The sequence below is a fragment of the Lepidochelys kempii genome, chromosome 5 (genome assembly GCF_965140285.1).
Source record: "Lepidochelys kempii isolate rLepKem1 chromosome 5, rLepKem1.hap1, whole genome shotgun sequence".
Classification (NCBI taxonomy): domain Eukaryota; kingdom Metazoa; phylum Chordata; order Testudines; family Cheloniidae; genus Lepidochelys; species Lepidochelys kempii.
In genome coordinates this window covers 50,437,017-50,453,619 of record NC_136384.1, presented here as the reverse complement: position 1 = coordinate 50,453,619, position 16,603 = coordinate 50,437,017, and the positions used below count along the sequence as shown (strand labels likewise).

Below are 16,603 nucleotides of genomic sequence, written 5' to 3'. Positions count from 1 at the left end.
ATAGTAGCTCCATCTAGGTTGTATTTCCCTAGTTTGTCTATGAGAAGGTCATGCGAGACAGTATCAAAAGCCTTACTAAAGTCAAGATATACCACATCTACCACTTTCCCCCATCCAGAAGGCTTGTTACCCTGTCCAAGAAAGCTATTAAGTTGGTTTGACACTATTTTTTTGGACATATCCATGCTGACTGTTACTTATCACCTTATTATCTTCTAGATGTTTGCAAACTGATTGCTTAATTATTTGCTCCATTATCTTTTCAGATACAGAAGTTAAGATGACTGGTTTGTAATTCCCCAGGTTGTCCTTATTTCCCTTTTTATAGATGGGCACTATATTTTCCCTTTTCCAGTCTTCTGGAATGTCTCCTGTCTTCCATGACTTTGCAAAGATCTATCATTCTATGATAGCACAAATATCAAAGTCTCTTCACTGCCGCTATTTGTGCTGTCATAGAGTGGTGCATTCTGGGATCTCCTGAGAAAGCCGGAAAGGACCACTATTAAGAGGATTTCACACATGGGGGAGCTTTTCTCTGCCTTTCTGCTCTGACTGCTCTCACAGACTGGTTAGTGGGGAAAGACACATCTCAATTTTAATTATTCTTTTGCAGTTTAATTATGCATGAAGCAAAACTATTATACTGCTCACTCCTCCTTGTCTATATTTGCCCTGCAAAACTGTAGGAGTAAATATTTATGTTTGTCAGTAAAATAAGCAACTATGGCTCAGAGACTCAGTTGAGAAAGAAGGTACCATGTTTACCATCACATTTTGACTATGATGCACTTTAAGAGCCTGGTTTTTAAAGGCACTGAACGCCCACAGCTTCCATTGACTAAGCTGCAGGTGCCTAGCACTTCTGAAAACCAGGCCCTGAATCTTCTTGTGGATTACATGGTAAGTAATAGCAGCAGTTCCTAAATGAAAACTTCAGTGTCGTCAAACAGTAAATCTAATATGATGGTGAATCTTCCCCTTCCTCCCCATTTTTAGCAAAGCGATATCTGTTAACAGATGATATTATACGATTGCAAGAATTTCAGCTGAAGAAGGTAGCAACTGAACATCAAATTTATGGCAATAAAGGTACAAGTCTTTATTTTACTGAGCAATATCATCAATATTAAAATTAGTGCTTGAGATTTCTGTTTGTTCCAGTCAAGGCCACCAAACCACTGTGTAACTTTGGAACTTTTTAGAACAGATAACTGTTTTCTTCTACAGGGAAACTTAGTACAAAATTTAGTAAATGCTTAGGTATCTAGAGGAGGGTTATGCCAATAATTCTGTCTTAATCCACTTTGTAAATTAGCAATTTTGTGCTATTCAGATATTTCCTTTCTCCCAACCTCTACTCTTGTATCTCATCTGATTCTAGTGACACTTGTAAATTAGAAATATGAAAGATTTCAGGCTCTCCAAAATGAATGAGAAGTAAAGTCTTGGATTGTTATTGTTAACAGACAAAGTCCCATTAGGAAAAATCTGTAGTGGTTCCTTCTCCCTTTAGTTAATGAAACCTAAATCTGCCCTGAGGAGTTCAGAAAGGTTATGCAGGACTTATCTTCATGAAGCTGTCTGATTATACACAGATTTTATTTCTGTTTAATGCTAACCTGCAAGAATTATTCCAAAGAACAAAATGAGGTTTGTTGGGGGGGGATGTTCTGTGAAGGTGAAGATATAAAACCCAATCTTAAATGACCCATTCTTTGTGGGGGGACAGGGTGGGAGCTGAGAGTTATTTCCTGAGATAAAAGATAGAAACAAGTGTTAAAAAATTTAATTGGCAGTATAGTGTCATAATGCAAAATAGGGTAAGAGTGAGACACCCATAATTTAAACATGGGATGAATGGCATGAAACTGTGTCACATTAGTGCCCTGGGGGAGGAAAAGAGCAATGCAGGTGAGACATAATCTGTGGTTGGTCATTTCACAATCCTAAAAATAATCAGTCAATTGACTGGTTATACCAGGGATCTCAAACTCAAATCACCGCAAGGGCCATATGAGGATTTGTACATTAGCCCGAGGGCCGCACCACTGACACCTTTTCATATAAAGATACAGAAGCCCCCAGCTCTGCCCCCACTCCACCCCTTCCATGAGGCCCCGCCCATGTCCTGCCTCTTCCCACCCCTTCCCTGCCCCTATTCCAACCCCTCCCCCAAATCCCCATCCCTGCCCGCTTCTTCTCCGCCTCTTCCCCTGAGCGCGCTGTTCCCCGCTCCTTCCCCCTCCCTCCTGGAAAGTGCTACGTGCTGCCAAACAGCTGTTTGGTGGTGGGAAGCACTTGGAGGTAGGTAGAGGAGCGGGGAAGCGACGCGCTGGGGTCGGGGGGAGAGGGCGGTGGGTGAGGGGAGCTTGGTGGCCACAGGAAATAACTCCGCGGGGGCAGGGAGCTTGGTGGGCAGCAGCAAATAACTCTGCGGGCTGCATGTTTGAGACCCTTGGGTTATACATTGGTCAAATATTTTAAAGCAGTGATTTATTAGAACACTAACCTAAAAAAAGTAAAACTTTATGGTCTCCAATAGGCTTCGCTGTAGGTAGATAGTTATGACTAATAAAAAACAAGTTACTTAACAATTATTTTAACTCAGAAAATTGCAAAACACAATGAAATGAAGTTGTATAAAATGAAAGAATGGCACCAGGATGCAGTCAAAAAGGTAGGCTCCCACCTGCATCTGGCCATTCTTGCTGGAATATTTAGCAACATTTGACTGTGGTCAGATAAATCGGTGTCAAATGACATTATTTGAGCAGTCAGTTGACTGGCTTGCCAAGCCTAACATAATCACAAATCTGGTGTGGAAATTTGCTTTCTTTCAAAGCAGCTTAATAAGTTTCTTCACACTTACTCATTTTTCTGGTACTTTGTGTGGATATACCATTATTTAAACAGTATTCTTTAAAAATATTAGGCAACAGGGCAATTCTTAAAAGCTTTTCATGTTGAAAAAATAGTGCTGCTTCTTAAAACATGAAATGTTTGTTTTGTGTCTGATTTGTGTAGCATTTATCAGATGAATTCTCCTTAGAGAATTGTGGTTTTACATCCTGTGATGTTTACTTTGGGCTGCGCAAATTTGGACTAGTAGCCCCACAGTCAATCAGGCTTTTGCCACAAGGAAAGCAAAGGTTTGGTGGACTAATAATTACAATACTGCTAGTATTGATTTGCATAGATCTACTGTTAAAAGTACGTTTGTTTTTTATGTTTAAAAGGGCTCTCTTCCCTTTCCATTTCCACTGTTTGCTTCACTCATAAGATCCCTGCTATAGTGGTGGAATTTCAGTATGCAGAAGATGTGGAATAAGATTAATAAGATATATATTGAACTTATTAATGTGGGTCAGGCACTGTTACTAAATGTAGGAACTAAGTTTTATAGGGATTCAGGTCATACTTCACTTTGTTCGTCTACTTAGCTGAGTTATATTATCCCCTGGGACATAATGGATATATAATATGTCAAATTCCTAGTTTATGGTGTATATGTTATATGTTCTTATTTCCTGTACCCACCATAGCGTTTGAGAGACCAAGAGAAGTAATTAAGTTTTTTACCCGGATCCTATGGTTATAGCCTGTGCATTTCTGTTCTAGCTTTAGAAGAGTATGAGACATCTCTTCTCCTTGCTTCTTTCACTTATCCAGGAATATGAATCCCCCAGACCAATACTCTTATCTAGTGATTGGTATAGGTCCCATGCCTGTTTGAGTCTACAACTGGGACTGGAAGAAAGAAAGAAGAGTATCAAAGCTCTTGGGGGTTTTTACTTTTATATCCCATACAATACATGGTGCAGAAGAGTCTAGAAAAGCTTCAGATTTGGAGCCCTTTTTAAAGTTGCTGAGTCCCCCTCTCTTTCAGACATTCAAGTTTTCAAGGAAACCCCCAGATATGTACTTCGCTGTGGGAGGTATTATCTCATCTACACTACCGGTTACTTCGGTATAACTTACATCGCTCAGGGGTGTGGATTATACCGACCTAAGTGCCAGTGTAGACAGAGGTATGTCAGCGCGAGAGCTTCTCCCACCAACATAGCTATCGCCTCTTGCAGAAGCAGGAGTTATTAAGCCAATGGGAGAGCTCTCTCCTGTCAGCTTAGAGCATCTCCACCACAAGCAATGCAGCTTCATCGGTGCTGTAGTGTAGATGTAGCCTATGAAATTGTCATACTTCTGGTACAGAGGTATAGTATGCTTACTGAAGGAGCTGTGTCCAATAGACTACTGCAACAATTTGTTTACTTTCAGATTCATATTTTAGAAATATTGAAGAAAAATTGAAGAAAAATGGAATAATCCTCAAAGGTGAATTAAAAACATTGTTGCATTTGTGCCAGACACCAGACGATGTGGAAATAGCTAAAAATGTTATTTACAGGTAATTTAGAAAAAAATCCAAAGCAAATTGTTTTCTCCGTCTCCCTGTATTTTTCATTTATGGCAGTTTTATTTGTAATGTATCTCTCTAGCAACGATGAAACGTTGAGCTCAGGAAAAAGAAAAAAGGCTATGGAGAGTGAAAAAGCCGCTCATGCCTAGATGTTACCCTGCAGAAAAGGGTGGCAGCATGTTGGCATCAAAATAGCCCTGCTACTGCCTGTACTGCTTTTGCTTTGTAAATAGAGGACTAGAGTATTTAAGGCTTTTACATTTTACAAGTAGCATGTGTACTAAAAAAATAATGCAACAAAATCGAATACAAATAAATGCTGTAGCAATATATAGGCCCACTCCATTGCTAAACTGATAGAGATTACTTTGTGGGCAACGGAAGAGATGACGTTATTATTATTACTGTTCACTTCAGTGTCAGCTCCAGCCAATTAGTAAATAATGTTCTTTCCATGCAATGATCTTACTGTTCTAAATGCCATCGACTGCATACAGACAGAACAGTCTGCCTAAGCCATTTCATATGCAGATTTCATTGCCTCTTGAAAGTCATAATTTGTCACAATTTTCCACTCCTAATGTATTTACGTTTTTTAAATCTTTTCTGATCAGGTACCATACAGAGAACAGAAATGTGGCCTTTGGTGAGTTTAAATTTGGACCCCTTTTTATGAGGCTGTGCTATGAGCTGGACCTTGAAGTAACTGCAATAGAACTCATCAAAGATCAGGTAGCTTCCCTTTATATATATTTTTAAATTATTTTCCATTTCAATTCTAATTTTGGTCAGTAATATGTTGTGTGTCCTGACCTCCTGTGAGCTCAAAGTTATACTGAAGAGGAAGATTTTTAGAAATAATGGGAATTTATTTTCTAAGATGCAAACACGTGTGGGCTGATTAGCCTGTGCTGATTTTTCAGTCTCTGCTCTTCTCCATTAGGAACAACAATTGAAAACATTGAACCAAACTATCATTTCCGTTGTAATTGGGAGGTTAGCTGTATTTCAGAGTAATTACAACATTTTCTATAAAATGCTTTGAATAAAAGTTCTTCAATCTACCAAACCCACCTAACATTGGTAAACATATTTCACTGATGCATTGTTTGTTCTATATAATCATCTGTCACGGAGTGTGGGGGAGTCGGGGCCCTGCACCCCCTTCTTCCTGTGATTCCCTGTGACTCTCAGCCAGCCAGTAAAACAGAAGGTTTATTAGACGGTAGGAACACAGTTCCAAACAGAGTTTGTAGGTACAAACAGGACCCCTCAGTCAGGTCCCTCTGGCGGGCAGGGAGCTTAGACCCCAGCCTTGGGGCTCCCTCCATTTCCCCAGACCGGTCCAAACTGAAACTCCTTCCAGCAGTCTCACCCAGCTTCTCCCTGGCTCCTCCTCCAGCCTTTGTCCAGTTTCCCGGGCAAAGGTGTCACTTGGCCCCAACCCCCCCTCCTTGCTCAGGTTACAAGCTCAGGTATCATCCCTCAAGTGAAGTCACCCCTGCTATCCCATCCCCAATGCAGACAGTCCCAGTAAAACTCCCCTGCGACATCCCCAGGTCAGTCTTCCCCACTACCTGCTCCGTCACATCATCTTTGGACATCAGTGATTCTGAGTTTTTGTATAGAAGATTAGGCACAGATTTAGAGATGCTGAGCATTTGCAGCAACTCTTGAAGCTTATGAGAGCTGTGTGTGCTCAGCACCTCTGAAAACCAGTCCCTTAATGCTTTACAATTATAAAGACTAGTTTTTGAATAACATTTTGAAGATATAAAATCGTGTATATATATGATACCTAGGTCATTATTACAGGGGAGGATGCACTTTGGAGCCCTATAATGTAGAGAGGGGAGGCTATGTATTATCAGCCCGTTCCAAAGCCCACTGAAGTTGATGGAAAGGCTCCCTTTGACTTCAGTGGGATTTGGATTAGGCATTAATTTAATAACATGGTTGAGCACATGCCTAGCTTTAAGCATGTAAGAAATCCCTTGAAATCACTGGGGCTGCTCACATGCTTATTCAGGCATGTCTTTGAATAAATATCTCTTCAAATTGGGGCCTATGTAAGAAAGGCCCTGACTACTTGCAGAACTGAGGAATGGTATTCGATCACGGAAGGCAGCTGTCACAGTAACTGGGCCAACCACATCTTAGATACCTTTGTGTCTTTCTCAAGTGCACCCCTCAGGTGACAGGCCTGGCTTCCTGCACCTCACTCTCAGTGGAACCATGTGGTCCAACCACTCCTAGATTGAATCTTGAGGGTGTAGCACACCTGTTTACCCAACCATGTTAATCCAACGGGCCCAACCAACCAAGTTTGGCACCTGTAAGCCCCTTTTTCTTCAGGCACCAGTGACATCAGCTGATTAAAGTGACTCAGAAACAGTGTCTTCAAAACAAAGTAGCATTTAATTGCCAAAGGGAACACAGCATTTAGGCAAATGGGTCAACACAACAAAGAGTTGAATATATTCCCTTACATAAGCTTAGCCTCCCTATCCATAGCTCAGGTAGGTCTGACTTATTCCCATCTGTGGGTTGAGAGAGCCAGCTTGCTTGCTGCAGTCCCTGTGTGTGTCTCCGTCAGTCTGGGTGACAGCCTCAGGGTAAGTCTACACAGTAAAAGTGCACAGGCTAGCCTATCCAAGCAATCTTGAATCCAGCTCAAATTAGGGTGGTAAAGATAGCAGTGTGGACATTACAGCATGGGTGGCAGCCTGGGCCAACCACTTGAGCTCAGACCCACCATGACCACCTGGGTCTGAGCTCAGGGTGGTTAGCCTTTGCTGCCACACATGCCATAATATCCATACTGCTATTTAGCTTGAGTGAAACTAAGGAATGTCTCCTACTTGGGCTGGTAGGCATGATCCCTGCTGCAGTGTAGACGTACCCTGACGGACCAGCTAGCTCAAGCTTAAAGCACCACTTAACTCGAGCTAGAGATTTGTGTGTGTGGATGGGAGTCAAATTGGAGTGTAACACTCAAGTTGTAACTCAAGCTGACTGTACTGTAAAGATATACCCTGGATTTTAGGAACAGCTTGAGCCTAGGTTTTGGTTTGGGAACAATATACCTTGCCAGACGATCTGGAGCGAGGCAAGGGCTATTCTCAATCCATAGGTTCCCCATTGTTTCTCTGAGGAACCTTATCTTTGTCACTGCTGTGCCTTTCCTGCTGGTTTCTCCCTTAACAACCTCTTTGATTTAACTTCTGGCAGTCAAGCAGGCTAATGTGGAACAGATAACCAGAGGGGCATGCCATATTTATAAAAAATACTACATGTAATTAAGGCTACAATTTTTTTCACAGAAATTTTTAAAAAAATTATGGCAAAGGTGTGTGGAAAACAAGGCCATTTCACGGAAAGGGGAAGAGCAGGGGGCCTATGGGAGGGGTTGGAGAGTGAGCCTACCTCTGTGAGGAGGGAAGACCCTGAGGAAAAATGGGGGCTGGAGAGGAAGCCTGCCTTGCACTCACTCCGCAGCAGCATCTCCTGTCGTGTAGGGCTGGGCCTGGCTGCCTGCTCCAGACATTGGTACTTAGCTCACTTGGACACAGCGCCTCTAAGGTGTGGCTCATCTGTCCCTCCATAGGGAGGGGAGGGATGGAGGAGGGGAGGGCCAAATTGGATTGTCATTGTGACCTAGTCCACGGGTCGCAATGCCACTCAGGTTTGGTGTCTCTGCCCCTCTGTCCCCACCTGCAGAGTGGCGTACACACCAAACCTGAGTGGCCCTGCGACCATGTGGGCCAGGTTGCAACTTCCAGAGGGGAAAGGAGCTGTTTTGCGAAGATCGCGTACTTTATTCAGATTCATGATTATCAGAAACACTGATTTCCCCGCCAAAGTCATAGCCTTACATGTAACCCCTTCATCCTCCGCAGTAACATTCAGCAGTCGCTGTCACTAATGCAGCCTCTTTGGATAGAAATTCAAACTTAATATACCTCTAGCATTGTATTGTCTCGCACACATTCATTTCCCTGAATGCTCCATGTTCGGTATAATTTCAGTGAGGGAAGATACGCTCATTTTTCATGCTAAGGCGCTCTCTCATTAAATTTTCTGCTCTTGGTAATTCCAGCCCTAGTCCTGGTCAGCTCACCACTTTTGTTCTGTGTTCAGCAAAAAAACCCTCCTTCAGTTTGATGGTGCTGGCATTTTTCCCCCTCAAAGACATCATAAATCAGTGTTCAGCTACAAGAAAGCACAAACCTGGATTTATAACTTTTAAGCTTTCAAAGTAGCCTGTACCCAATCAGTTCTGTTTGTGTTAACTTAAAGGGCATATCCTGCCATCAATCTTTTTTGAAGTAGAACTCAGTGGGAGGTTCTTCTTCAAAAATCAGTGACACAATATAATCTAAAGTTCAATGGAAAATTAAAGATTACTCCATTGGGGGAAACAAGGAGAGCTTTGAGAGCCAAATGTATCACTTATGGGGACATGGGCAGTTCACAGCTGGAGGACATGCTGTATGTGGTAAGGCAGGTCCTAATAGCAATTTTGTTTAAAACCTGCTCTGTTTATATTTTTCTTCACCAGACTCTGCACGGCTTCTTCTCTGATAGCACATCGTTCAATATTTTGATGGATATGTTGTTTAAAAAAGGTCATTACGAAAGTAAGTACTAAAATAAATGTGTCAAGGCAAATGCATTTTGAGCAAGATACACTTCTGAAATATAACCATGAATCTATTTTAAAGCTATACAGAACACTGAACAGTGTGCTCCTTTTGGCTCGCTGAGCCATATGTGATCGCTCTTGGATTTGAAAGCTGCACAGCAGTCTGCAACAGCATTCAAAGGGCTCCATAATGTGTACTCATTAAGTACTTGCAGCAGCACTCTAGCCTCCCATTAACAATACTGTACAATTATGGTTGAGGCAAGAGCCTTTTGTTTTTGACTCCTGTTTTCAAGGGGCTTAACTTCTCTAAAAATGTCCTTTAGACTGAAATTTCTCATGCTTCCCCCCCTCCCCCCGCCCCCACTTTGTTTTGTTTGTGGGATGGGGAAGTTTGAAGAAAATTTATTCAGGCATTTTTGTGGGTGTTACAGCATGTGGAAAAAAATGTTTGTAAGAAAATTGTTCAGAGGCTCTGTTTGTTTGATCTGAAACACATACAGTCAGAGGGTCTCCCCCACAACACTGCCATTGTCTTTAAAACCACAATCTCTCCCTATATGAAGACCTGGGAGGCGTCACATGTGGCCTAAAAAGGATTTTCTAACATGAAAATCTAAAGCATAATGTAAAGGAAGGTTGGGACAAATCCTTTTTTTGGAATTTGCAGTATACACAGTACAATGTCTTGGCATTTGGCAAATCTGATTTCAAATATTGCCAGGGTCAGTAGGTCAGGAAGGCAAGCTACCCTGGAAATGAACAGATTAGAGACTGGATACAGGGTCAGGGTGTAGAGAAGCAGCTGGGAGCTTGTGGGAATTCTGTACAGGGTTGGTGAAGGGAGTTTGGCCATTTTTTTAAAATGGCTACCGCATGGTGTCTCTTGGGATCTGAGAGGCTGATAGGCAGGCATATGATATGAGAATCACATTTGTATGAATATTGATGTGACAATAAGACAGGATTTAGATACAAATTGAATCCAAATCAAGTATTCATCACATCCCTCTTGTAAAGCAACAGTTTAAACCACGTAACACTGATGCAAGGTTTCTGAAAATATATCATTTATATGTAAAATCTCTTTTTAGACTAATAGATCTTAATCTGCAGCAACATTTTAGTTGGGCTCATATCATATTGTAATCTTGCGTTTTCAGTGGTAGATGGGTTATGCATTAAGTATAAGAACCCCAATTAGTGAAGTACTTAACTACTGGATGAATATCTGTTTTTTGGCAGGTGCCTTGGAAGTGCTGGGAGAAATGAGAAAACAACATGTAAAATTAATCAAAGACACCTATTTACTTGCATTTGCAATATGCTACAAACTGGTAAAAGGTTTCATTATTTCCCTGAAGAAGTGTTTTGGTATTTTATTTTAATTAGATTTATCTTTAAAATTTCTATTTGATACCCTGCCATTGTTTCTCATCTGCTGCAAACACTTCAGTTGGATACGTAAGTCAATCATAGATGGCTTCTTTGTCAAGTGTACAATATATATTGCACACACCACAAAAAAAATGTTAAATTTGCAAAGTTGAGCACTCATAAGTTAGGAAGTGCCAGAATTAAGATTTCTTATGCAACCGTAATTCATCTCCCTTGTGCACATGTATTATGATTCAGTCTATTATTATATGATTACATACTATTTTTTCCACAGGACTCCTGCCTCATTCAATGGCAGTTCTGCTACTATAACACACTCCAAACTTGGCATTCAGCACTTGTTATTTCCTGGAATATCTGCTCCTTGCAGAAATGTCAGTGTATGCTCAAATCATTCACTAATTTTACATTATAGGCAAACATTATCTACAGACTAGACTGAGGCACCCAAATTGGTGTCACTGATATTCTCTGTTTCTCTCTAAATTTGAACCCAGTTCTGCAAAAATGAAATGTTAAGGATATTAACACAATATTTTTTCTGGTATGTGTGCCACCCTAGAAAAGATTGTCCTCCATTAGTTATAGCTCTGTCAGAAATCCATACTTAGTTTTCCACCATGCTTTTTGGTAATACAGCCACTGGCTCCGGAATAATGACTCCACAGTAAACTCCGTTGCCCAGAATTTTTCAGCTAAATGTAGGAGATATTTTTTTAATTGCACTCAAGAAAAAGAGTTGACCTAAAACACTATCATGGTAGTGAGTTTTACAGTCAAGCGTTCTCAAACTGTGATCTCCAGTGGCCTGAGGAGCACCTTCAGGTGGTCCATGGAGAGCTGGCTGGTCACATGGTGATGATATTTGATGGCCTATAGGATGGGAGGTGGAAAGTGCTCAAGAATGGGAGAGGAGATTGTCCACTGTGTAAAAAAAGGTGGGGACCTTTGCCTACAGGCAGATTTGAAGCCCAGACCTAATAATTTAAATGTAGAAAGTTAATATTTGGGAAGTTATGAGCATCTAAAAACTTGGGATATAATCAAACTGTTTTGTAATCTAAATTATAGAGGTTGCTACTAGGTATCTACTGTAATAAGTTAGTAATTATATAGGACCATATCATGGACCAAGGAGCAACCCCCCATTAAAGGGCTTTGATCTTAACTTATACCAGTCCAACATCTCTAAGGCATCCTTAGCCCCTACCTGCAGTAGCTGGCATGCAATAGGTTTTGAGGAGTACCAGCAACACATACAGTCCACTGCTTCTACACCCCTCCCACCCCCCCGCAACATGTCAACATATGTAATTTTGGGCTAGAGGATCCTGCTGTTCATACCCCTAAAATTCTAATGAATCTCCTTGTATAGTCTGCTGCAAAGAGCTGCTGAAGAATTTGGTTTCATTGCACACACAAGAGTGTAGCATCCTGCAAAGGTTCAGTGGAGATGCTTGATTTCTACTGCTTTTGGCCCTAGCCATGCTTTTAGAAGAACCTGGCCCATCCTCACTTATTGAACATAGCTAAAGGAGGATGAACTGAGGAGTAAAAAGAAAAGGAGTACTTGTGGCACCTTAGAGACTAACCAATTTATTTGAGCATAAGCTTTCGTGAGCTACAGCTCACTTCATCAGATGCATACTGTGGAAAATACAGAAGATGTTCTTATACATACAAACCATGAAAAAATGGGTGTTTACCACTACAAAAGGTTTTCTGTCCCCCCACCCCACTCTCCTGCTGGTAATAGCTTATCTAAAGTGATCACTCTCCTTACAATGTGTATGATAATGAAGGTGGGCCATTTCCAGCACAAATCCAGGGTTTAACAAGAACGTCTGGGGGGGGGGGGGGGACGGTAGGAAAAAACAAGGGGAAATAGGTTACCTTGCATAATGACTTAGCCACTCCCAGTCTCTATTCAAGCCTAAGTTAATTGTATCCAATTTGCAAATGAATTCCAATTCAACAGTCTCTCGCTGGAGTCTGGTATTGAAGTTTTTCTGTTGTAATATCGCAACTTTCATGTCTGTAATCGCGTGACCAGAGAGATTGAAGTGTTCTCCGACTGGTTTATGAATGTTGTAATTCTTGACATCTGATTTGTGTCCATTTATTCTTTTACGTAGAGAATGTCCAGTTTGACCAATGTACATGGTAGAGGGGCATTGCTGGCACATGATGGCATATATCACATTGGTAGATGTGCAGGTGAACGAGCCTCTGATAGTGTGGCTGATGTTATTAGGCCCTGTGATGGTGTCCCCTGAATAGATATGTGGACACAGTAGGCAACGGGCTTTGTTGCAAGGATAGGTTCCTGGGTTAGTGGTTCTGTTGTGTGGTATGTGGTTACTGGTGAATATTCGCTTCAGGTTGGGGGGATGTGTGTAAGCAAGGACTGGCCTGTCTCCCAAGATTTGTGAGAGTGTTGGGTCGTCCTTCAGGATAGGTTGTAGATCCTTAATAATGCGTTGGAGGGGTTTTAGTTGGGGGCTGAAGGTGACGGCTAGTGGCGTTCTGTTATTTTCTTTGTTAGGCTTGTCCTGTAGTAGGTGACTTCTGGGAACTCTTCTGGCTCTATCAATCTGTTTCTTCACTTCCGCAGGTGGGTATTGTAGTTGTAAGAATGCTTGATAGAGCTCTTGTAGGTGTTTGTCTCTGTCTGAGGGGTTGGAGCAAATGCGGTTGTATCGCAGAGCTTGGCAGTAGACAATGGATCGTGTGGTGTGGTCAGGGTGAAAGCTGGAGGCATGTAGGTAGGAATAGCGGTCAGTAGGTTTCCGGTATAGGGTGGTGTTTTTGTGACCATTGTTTATTAGCACTGTAGTGTCCAGGAAGTGGATCTCTTGTGTGGACTGGACCAGGCTGAGGTTGACGGTGGGATGGAAATTGTTGAAATCATGGTGGAATTCCTCAAGGGCTTCTTTTCCATGGGTCCAGATGATGAAGATGTCATCCATATAGCGCAAGTAGAGTAGGGGCGTTAGGGGACGAGAGCTGAGGAAGCGTTGTTCTAAGTCAGCCATAAAAATGTTGGCATACTGTGGGGCCATGCGGGTACCCATAGCAGTGCCGCTGATTTGAAGGTATACATTGTCCCCAAATGTAAAATAGTTACGGGTAAGGACAAAGTCACAAAGTTCAGCCACCAGTTTAGCCGTGACATTATCGGGGATAGTGTTCTTGACGGCTTGTAGTCCATCTTTGTGTGGAATGTTGGTGTAGAGGGCTTCTACATCCATAGTGGCCAGGATGGTGTTATCAGGAAGATCACCGATGGACTGTAGTTTCCTCAGGAAGTCAGTGGTGTTTCGAAGGTAGCTGGGAGTGCTGGTAGCGTAGGGCCTGAGGAGGGAGTCTACATAGCCAGACAATCCTGCTGTCAGGGTGCCAATGCCTGAGATGATGGGGCGCCCACTATCACCCAGTTAAAATTTAATAGCAATAATACTTTTGCCATTTCATTAAAGACAAGGTGCCTTTGATAAGGGGATATGCCAGGGTAGCCCTTTATGCGCTAAAGATGATTGAAAGGAGATTATTTGAAATTTTAGTCTTTCATTGATTCTGCCATCCGTCTCTTAAAGTGGTACATGCTAAAATGATGGTTTGGGGAAAGCATATTCCAGAAGCTCTATAGAAGTTCAAAGTACTACTGTTAATACTGCAATATAGGAAGCTTCAGGAAAGCGATAAGCACACTCTTACAAGGAGAAACTCTCTAAAGTTGACAGCCTTAGGATGTAAAATTATGATGCTACTATAAGTAATAGTAATGCGTAATTATAGCTGTATAGATTTATTTTGAATAGCAATACCAGGAACCTGCTCAGAGATAGATATATAGATAGATAGATAGGATTTAAAGATGGGATTATTGCTCATGGATAAAAAAAAGGAATTGTTGTTTACTCTTTGCACAGAAGTGTTTTTAAGGTTAGAAAACTGAATATTTCAAATTATTGTAAGGGATGGCTATCATCTGATTTCAACAGGTAGTCTTTTCTGTTGCTGCCATGAAGGGCAGTACCTCTCTTACGGAGAACAAAATCTTTAGATAATAAGTCTGTTTGCTAATCATTGGAATAAGTCTCCAAAAACATACTTTAAATAAAATAACAAATGAAGGATCATTAACAGTAGTGAAGACTATCCATCACTATAATAAAATAACAGCCTTAAACACTGAAAGACCCAAATCATAAAACAGTCAGCGGCTACATCGCAGGTGTAACTCTTGAAGTCGTGGCAACAGAAAGCAGGAACAAATATTAGAAAAAACAATTGAAGGTGATTAACTAAGCAGAAAATACATGGACAAACAAATTATATGATCCCATTGAAAATAGTGATGTAATATCAATGAGTTCCTTTGGCACATCGATCCGCACAGAAAGGCCCTGATCCTGCTCACTTCAGTGGGACTACTTGTGTGCATAAAGTTAAGTGTGTGTGTGTAAGTCTTTGTAGCAGCTGGCCCTAACAGAGTGTATGTTTAAGGCATTAGTGGAACATCTATGTGATTATTTATTTCCAAGAAATAATGCAAGTTATCCATACTGAAGAACTAGCAAAAATCTAAGCAATATTAGAATTCCTCCTATAGAACAATCTTTCAAAATGTATTCTGTAATAATTCTTATGGAAACAATGAATTCTCAAGTGCCTGGGTACAGACTTCTTTTAGATTAATGATATCTAGAAAGCATGTTGGTTTCCTTTGAGATCCAATGCAGCTCACAAAGCAATGTAATGATGAAAAGTCCATTTGCTTAGGAGGCATGCTGGCGGTGGGAGGGGCAGTGTCCATAGCGCTAAGCACAATGGTTCATGGGGCCGTTTTAGCCCTCTGAGCAGCCCACAATCAGGGCAATGCAAAGGTGGTTTAAAGTCAGCTTTGCTCCCACGATCGTGCCTCCCCTTGATTATACCTTTGGTGCTGACCTTCTCAGGAAGCGCAGCACAGAATCTGCCCTGTAGTGTGGTGTAGTTTGGTTCAGGTGTGATGACCATTTGAAAAGATGTTTGTCTTGTTAGTCTTATGACGCATAAATTTTTATATGCAATCTAGCTAATAAAATTCTGAAATCATGTGAAGCATTTGCTGCTTCTCTAAATGGACAATTACAATGTGGATTTAAATGTCTACACAGAACAGCCCAGAGTCTTGCAAAATCTGCACAAAGTTATTTGAAGAGGCTCAGTTAAAAGGAGATAACATGTCAAGACGAGCATACTGCTTTGCTGTAGCGTTTGCTCTGAAACAGGTACTGGGGTTTTATTTTTATTTAGTCTTTGATTCTGTTGACTTTCTGTGCAATATGGTAGCAAGCAGAAGGAAAAGGAAAAAGAAGGAGGTGTGTCTGCCTTTCATTGTGATTAGGCCTCTGAAAAAAGAGAATAATGTAACTGCCCTTTAAAATGTGTGGAAATTTTGAAATCCTAGAATACATATTCAGTCCAGTGCACAGTTATTTCATAGAATCATAGACTTTAAGGTCAGAAGGGACCATTATGATCGTCTAGTCTGACCTCCTGCATAACGCAGGCCACAGAATCTCACCCACCCACTCCTGTAACAAACCTCTAACCTATCTGAGCTACTGAAGTCCTCAGATCGTGGTTTAAAAACTTTGAGGTGCAGAGAATCCTCCAGCAAGTGACCCATGCCCCACGCTGCAAAGGAAGGCAACCCCCCTCCCCCAGGGCCTCTTCCAATCTGCCCTGGAGGAAAATTCCTTCCCGACCCCAAATATGGTGATCAGCTACACCCTGAGCATGTGGGCAAGACTCACCAGCCAGACACCCAGGAAAGAATTCTCTGTAGTAACTCAGATCCCACCCCATCTAACATCCCATCACAGGCCATTGGGCATATGTATTGCCAATAGTTGAAGATCAATTAATTGCCAAAATTAGGCTATCCCATCATATCATCCCTTCCATAAACTTATCAAACCCTGTTAATGCAAAATCCCAACATAGTATGAATTGAGATGGCTGTTAACAAAAGTAGTGCTCAGAGGCCAAAGACATAAACGTGGACCCTGCCCTGAAGATGTTGGGGAGGGTGTTATTGATGGCTTAACTCATGACTTCCTTGCTATTGGGGTGTGTGTGTGAGACAGAGA

General features: G+C 41.6%; 1 protein-coding gene across 3 annotated transcripts in view; it reads left to right on the top strand.

Moving 5' to 3' along the window:
- Positions 1–16,603, top strand: part of PTCD2 (pentatricopeptide repeat domain 2) — a 39,535-nt gene that overhangs the window by 8,512 nt on the left and 14,420 nt on the right. For all 3 annotated transcript variants that reach the window (XR_012158931.2, XM_073344313.2, XM_073344311.2), the window contains exons 2-7: positions 1,000–1,092; positions 4,279–4,408; positions 5,035–5,152; positions 8,982–9,060; positions 10,311–10,402; positions 15,626–15,739. Coding sequence is in view for 2 of the 3 variants with exons in the window: in XM_073344313.2 (XP_073200414.1) it covers positions 1,000–1,092; positions 4,279–4,408; positions 5,035–5,152; positions 8,982–9,060; positions 10,311–10,402; positions 15,626–15,739 (626 nt within the window). In the remaining variant the exon portion in view is untranslated. The remainder of the gene's footprint in view (positions 1–999; positions 1,093–4,278; positions 4,409–5,034; positions 5,153–8,981; positions 9,061–10,310; positions 10,403–15,625; positions 15,740–16,603) is intronic.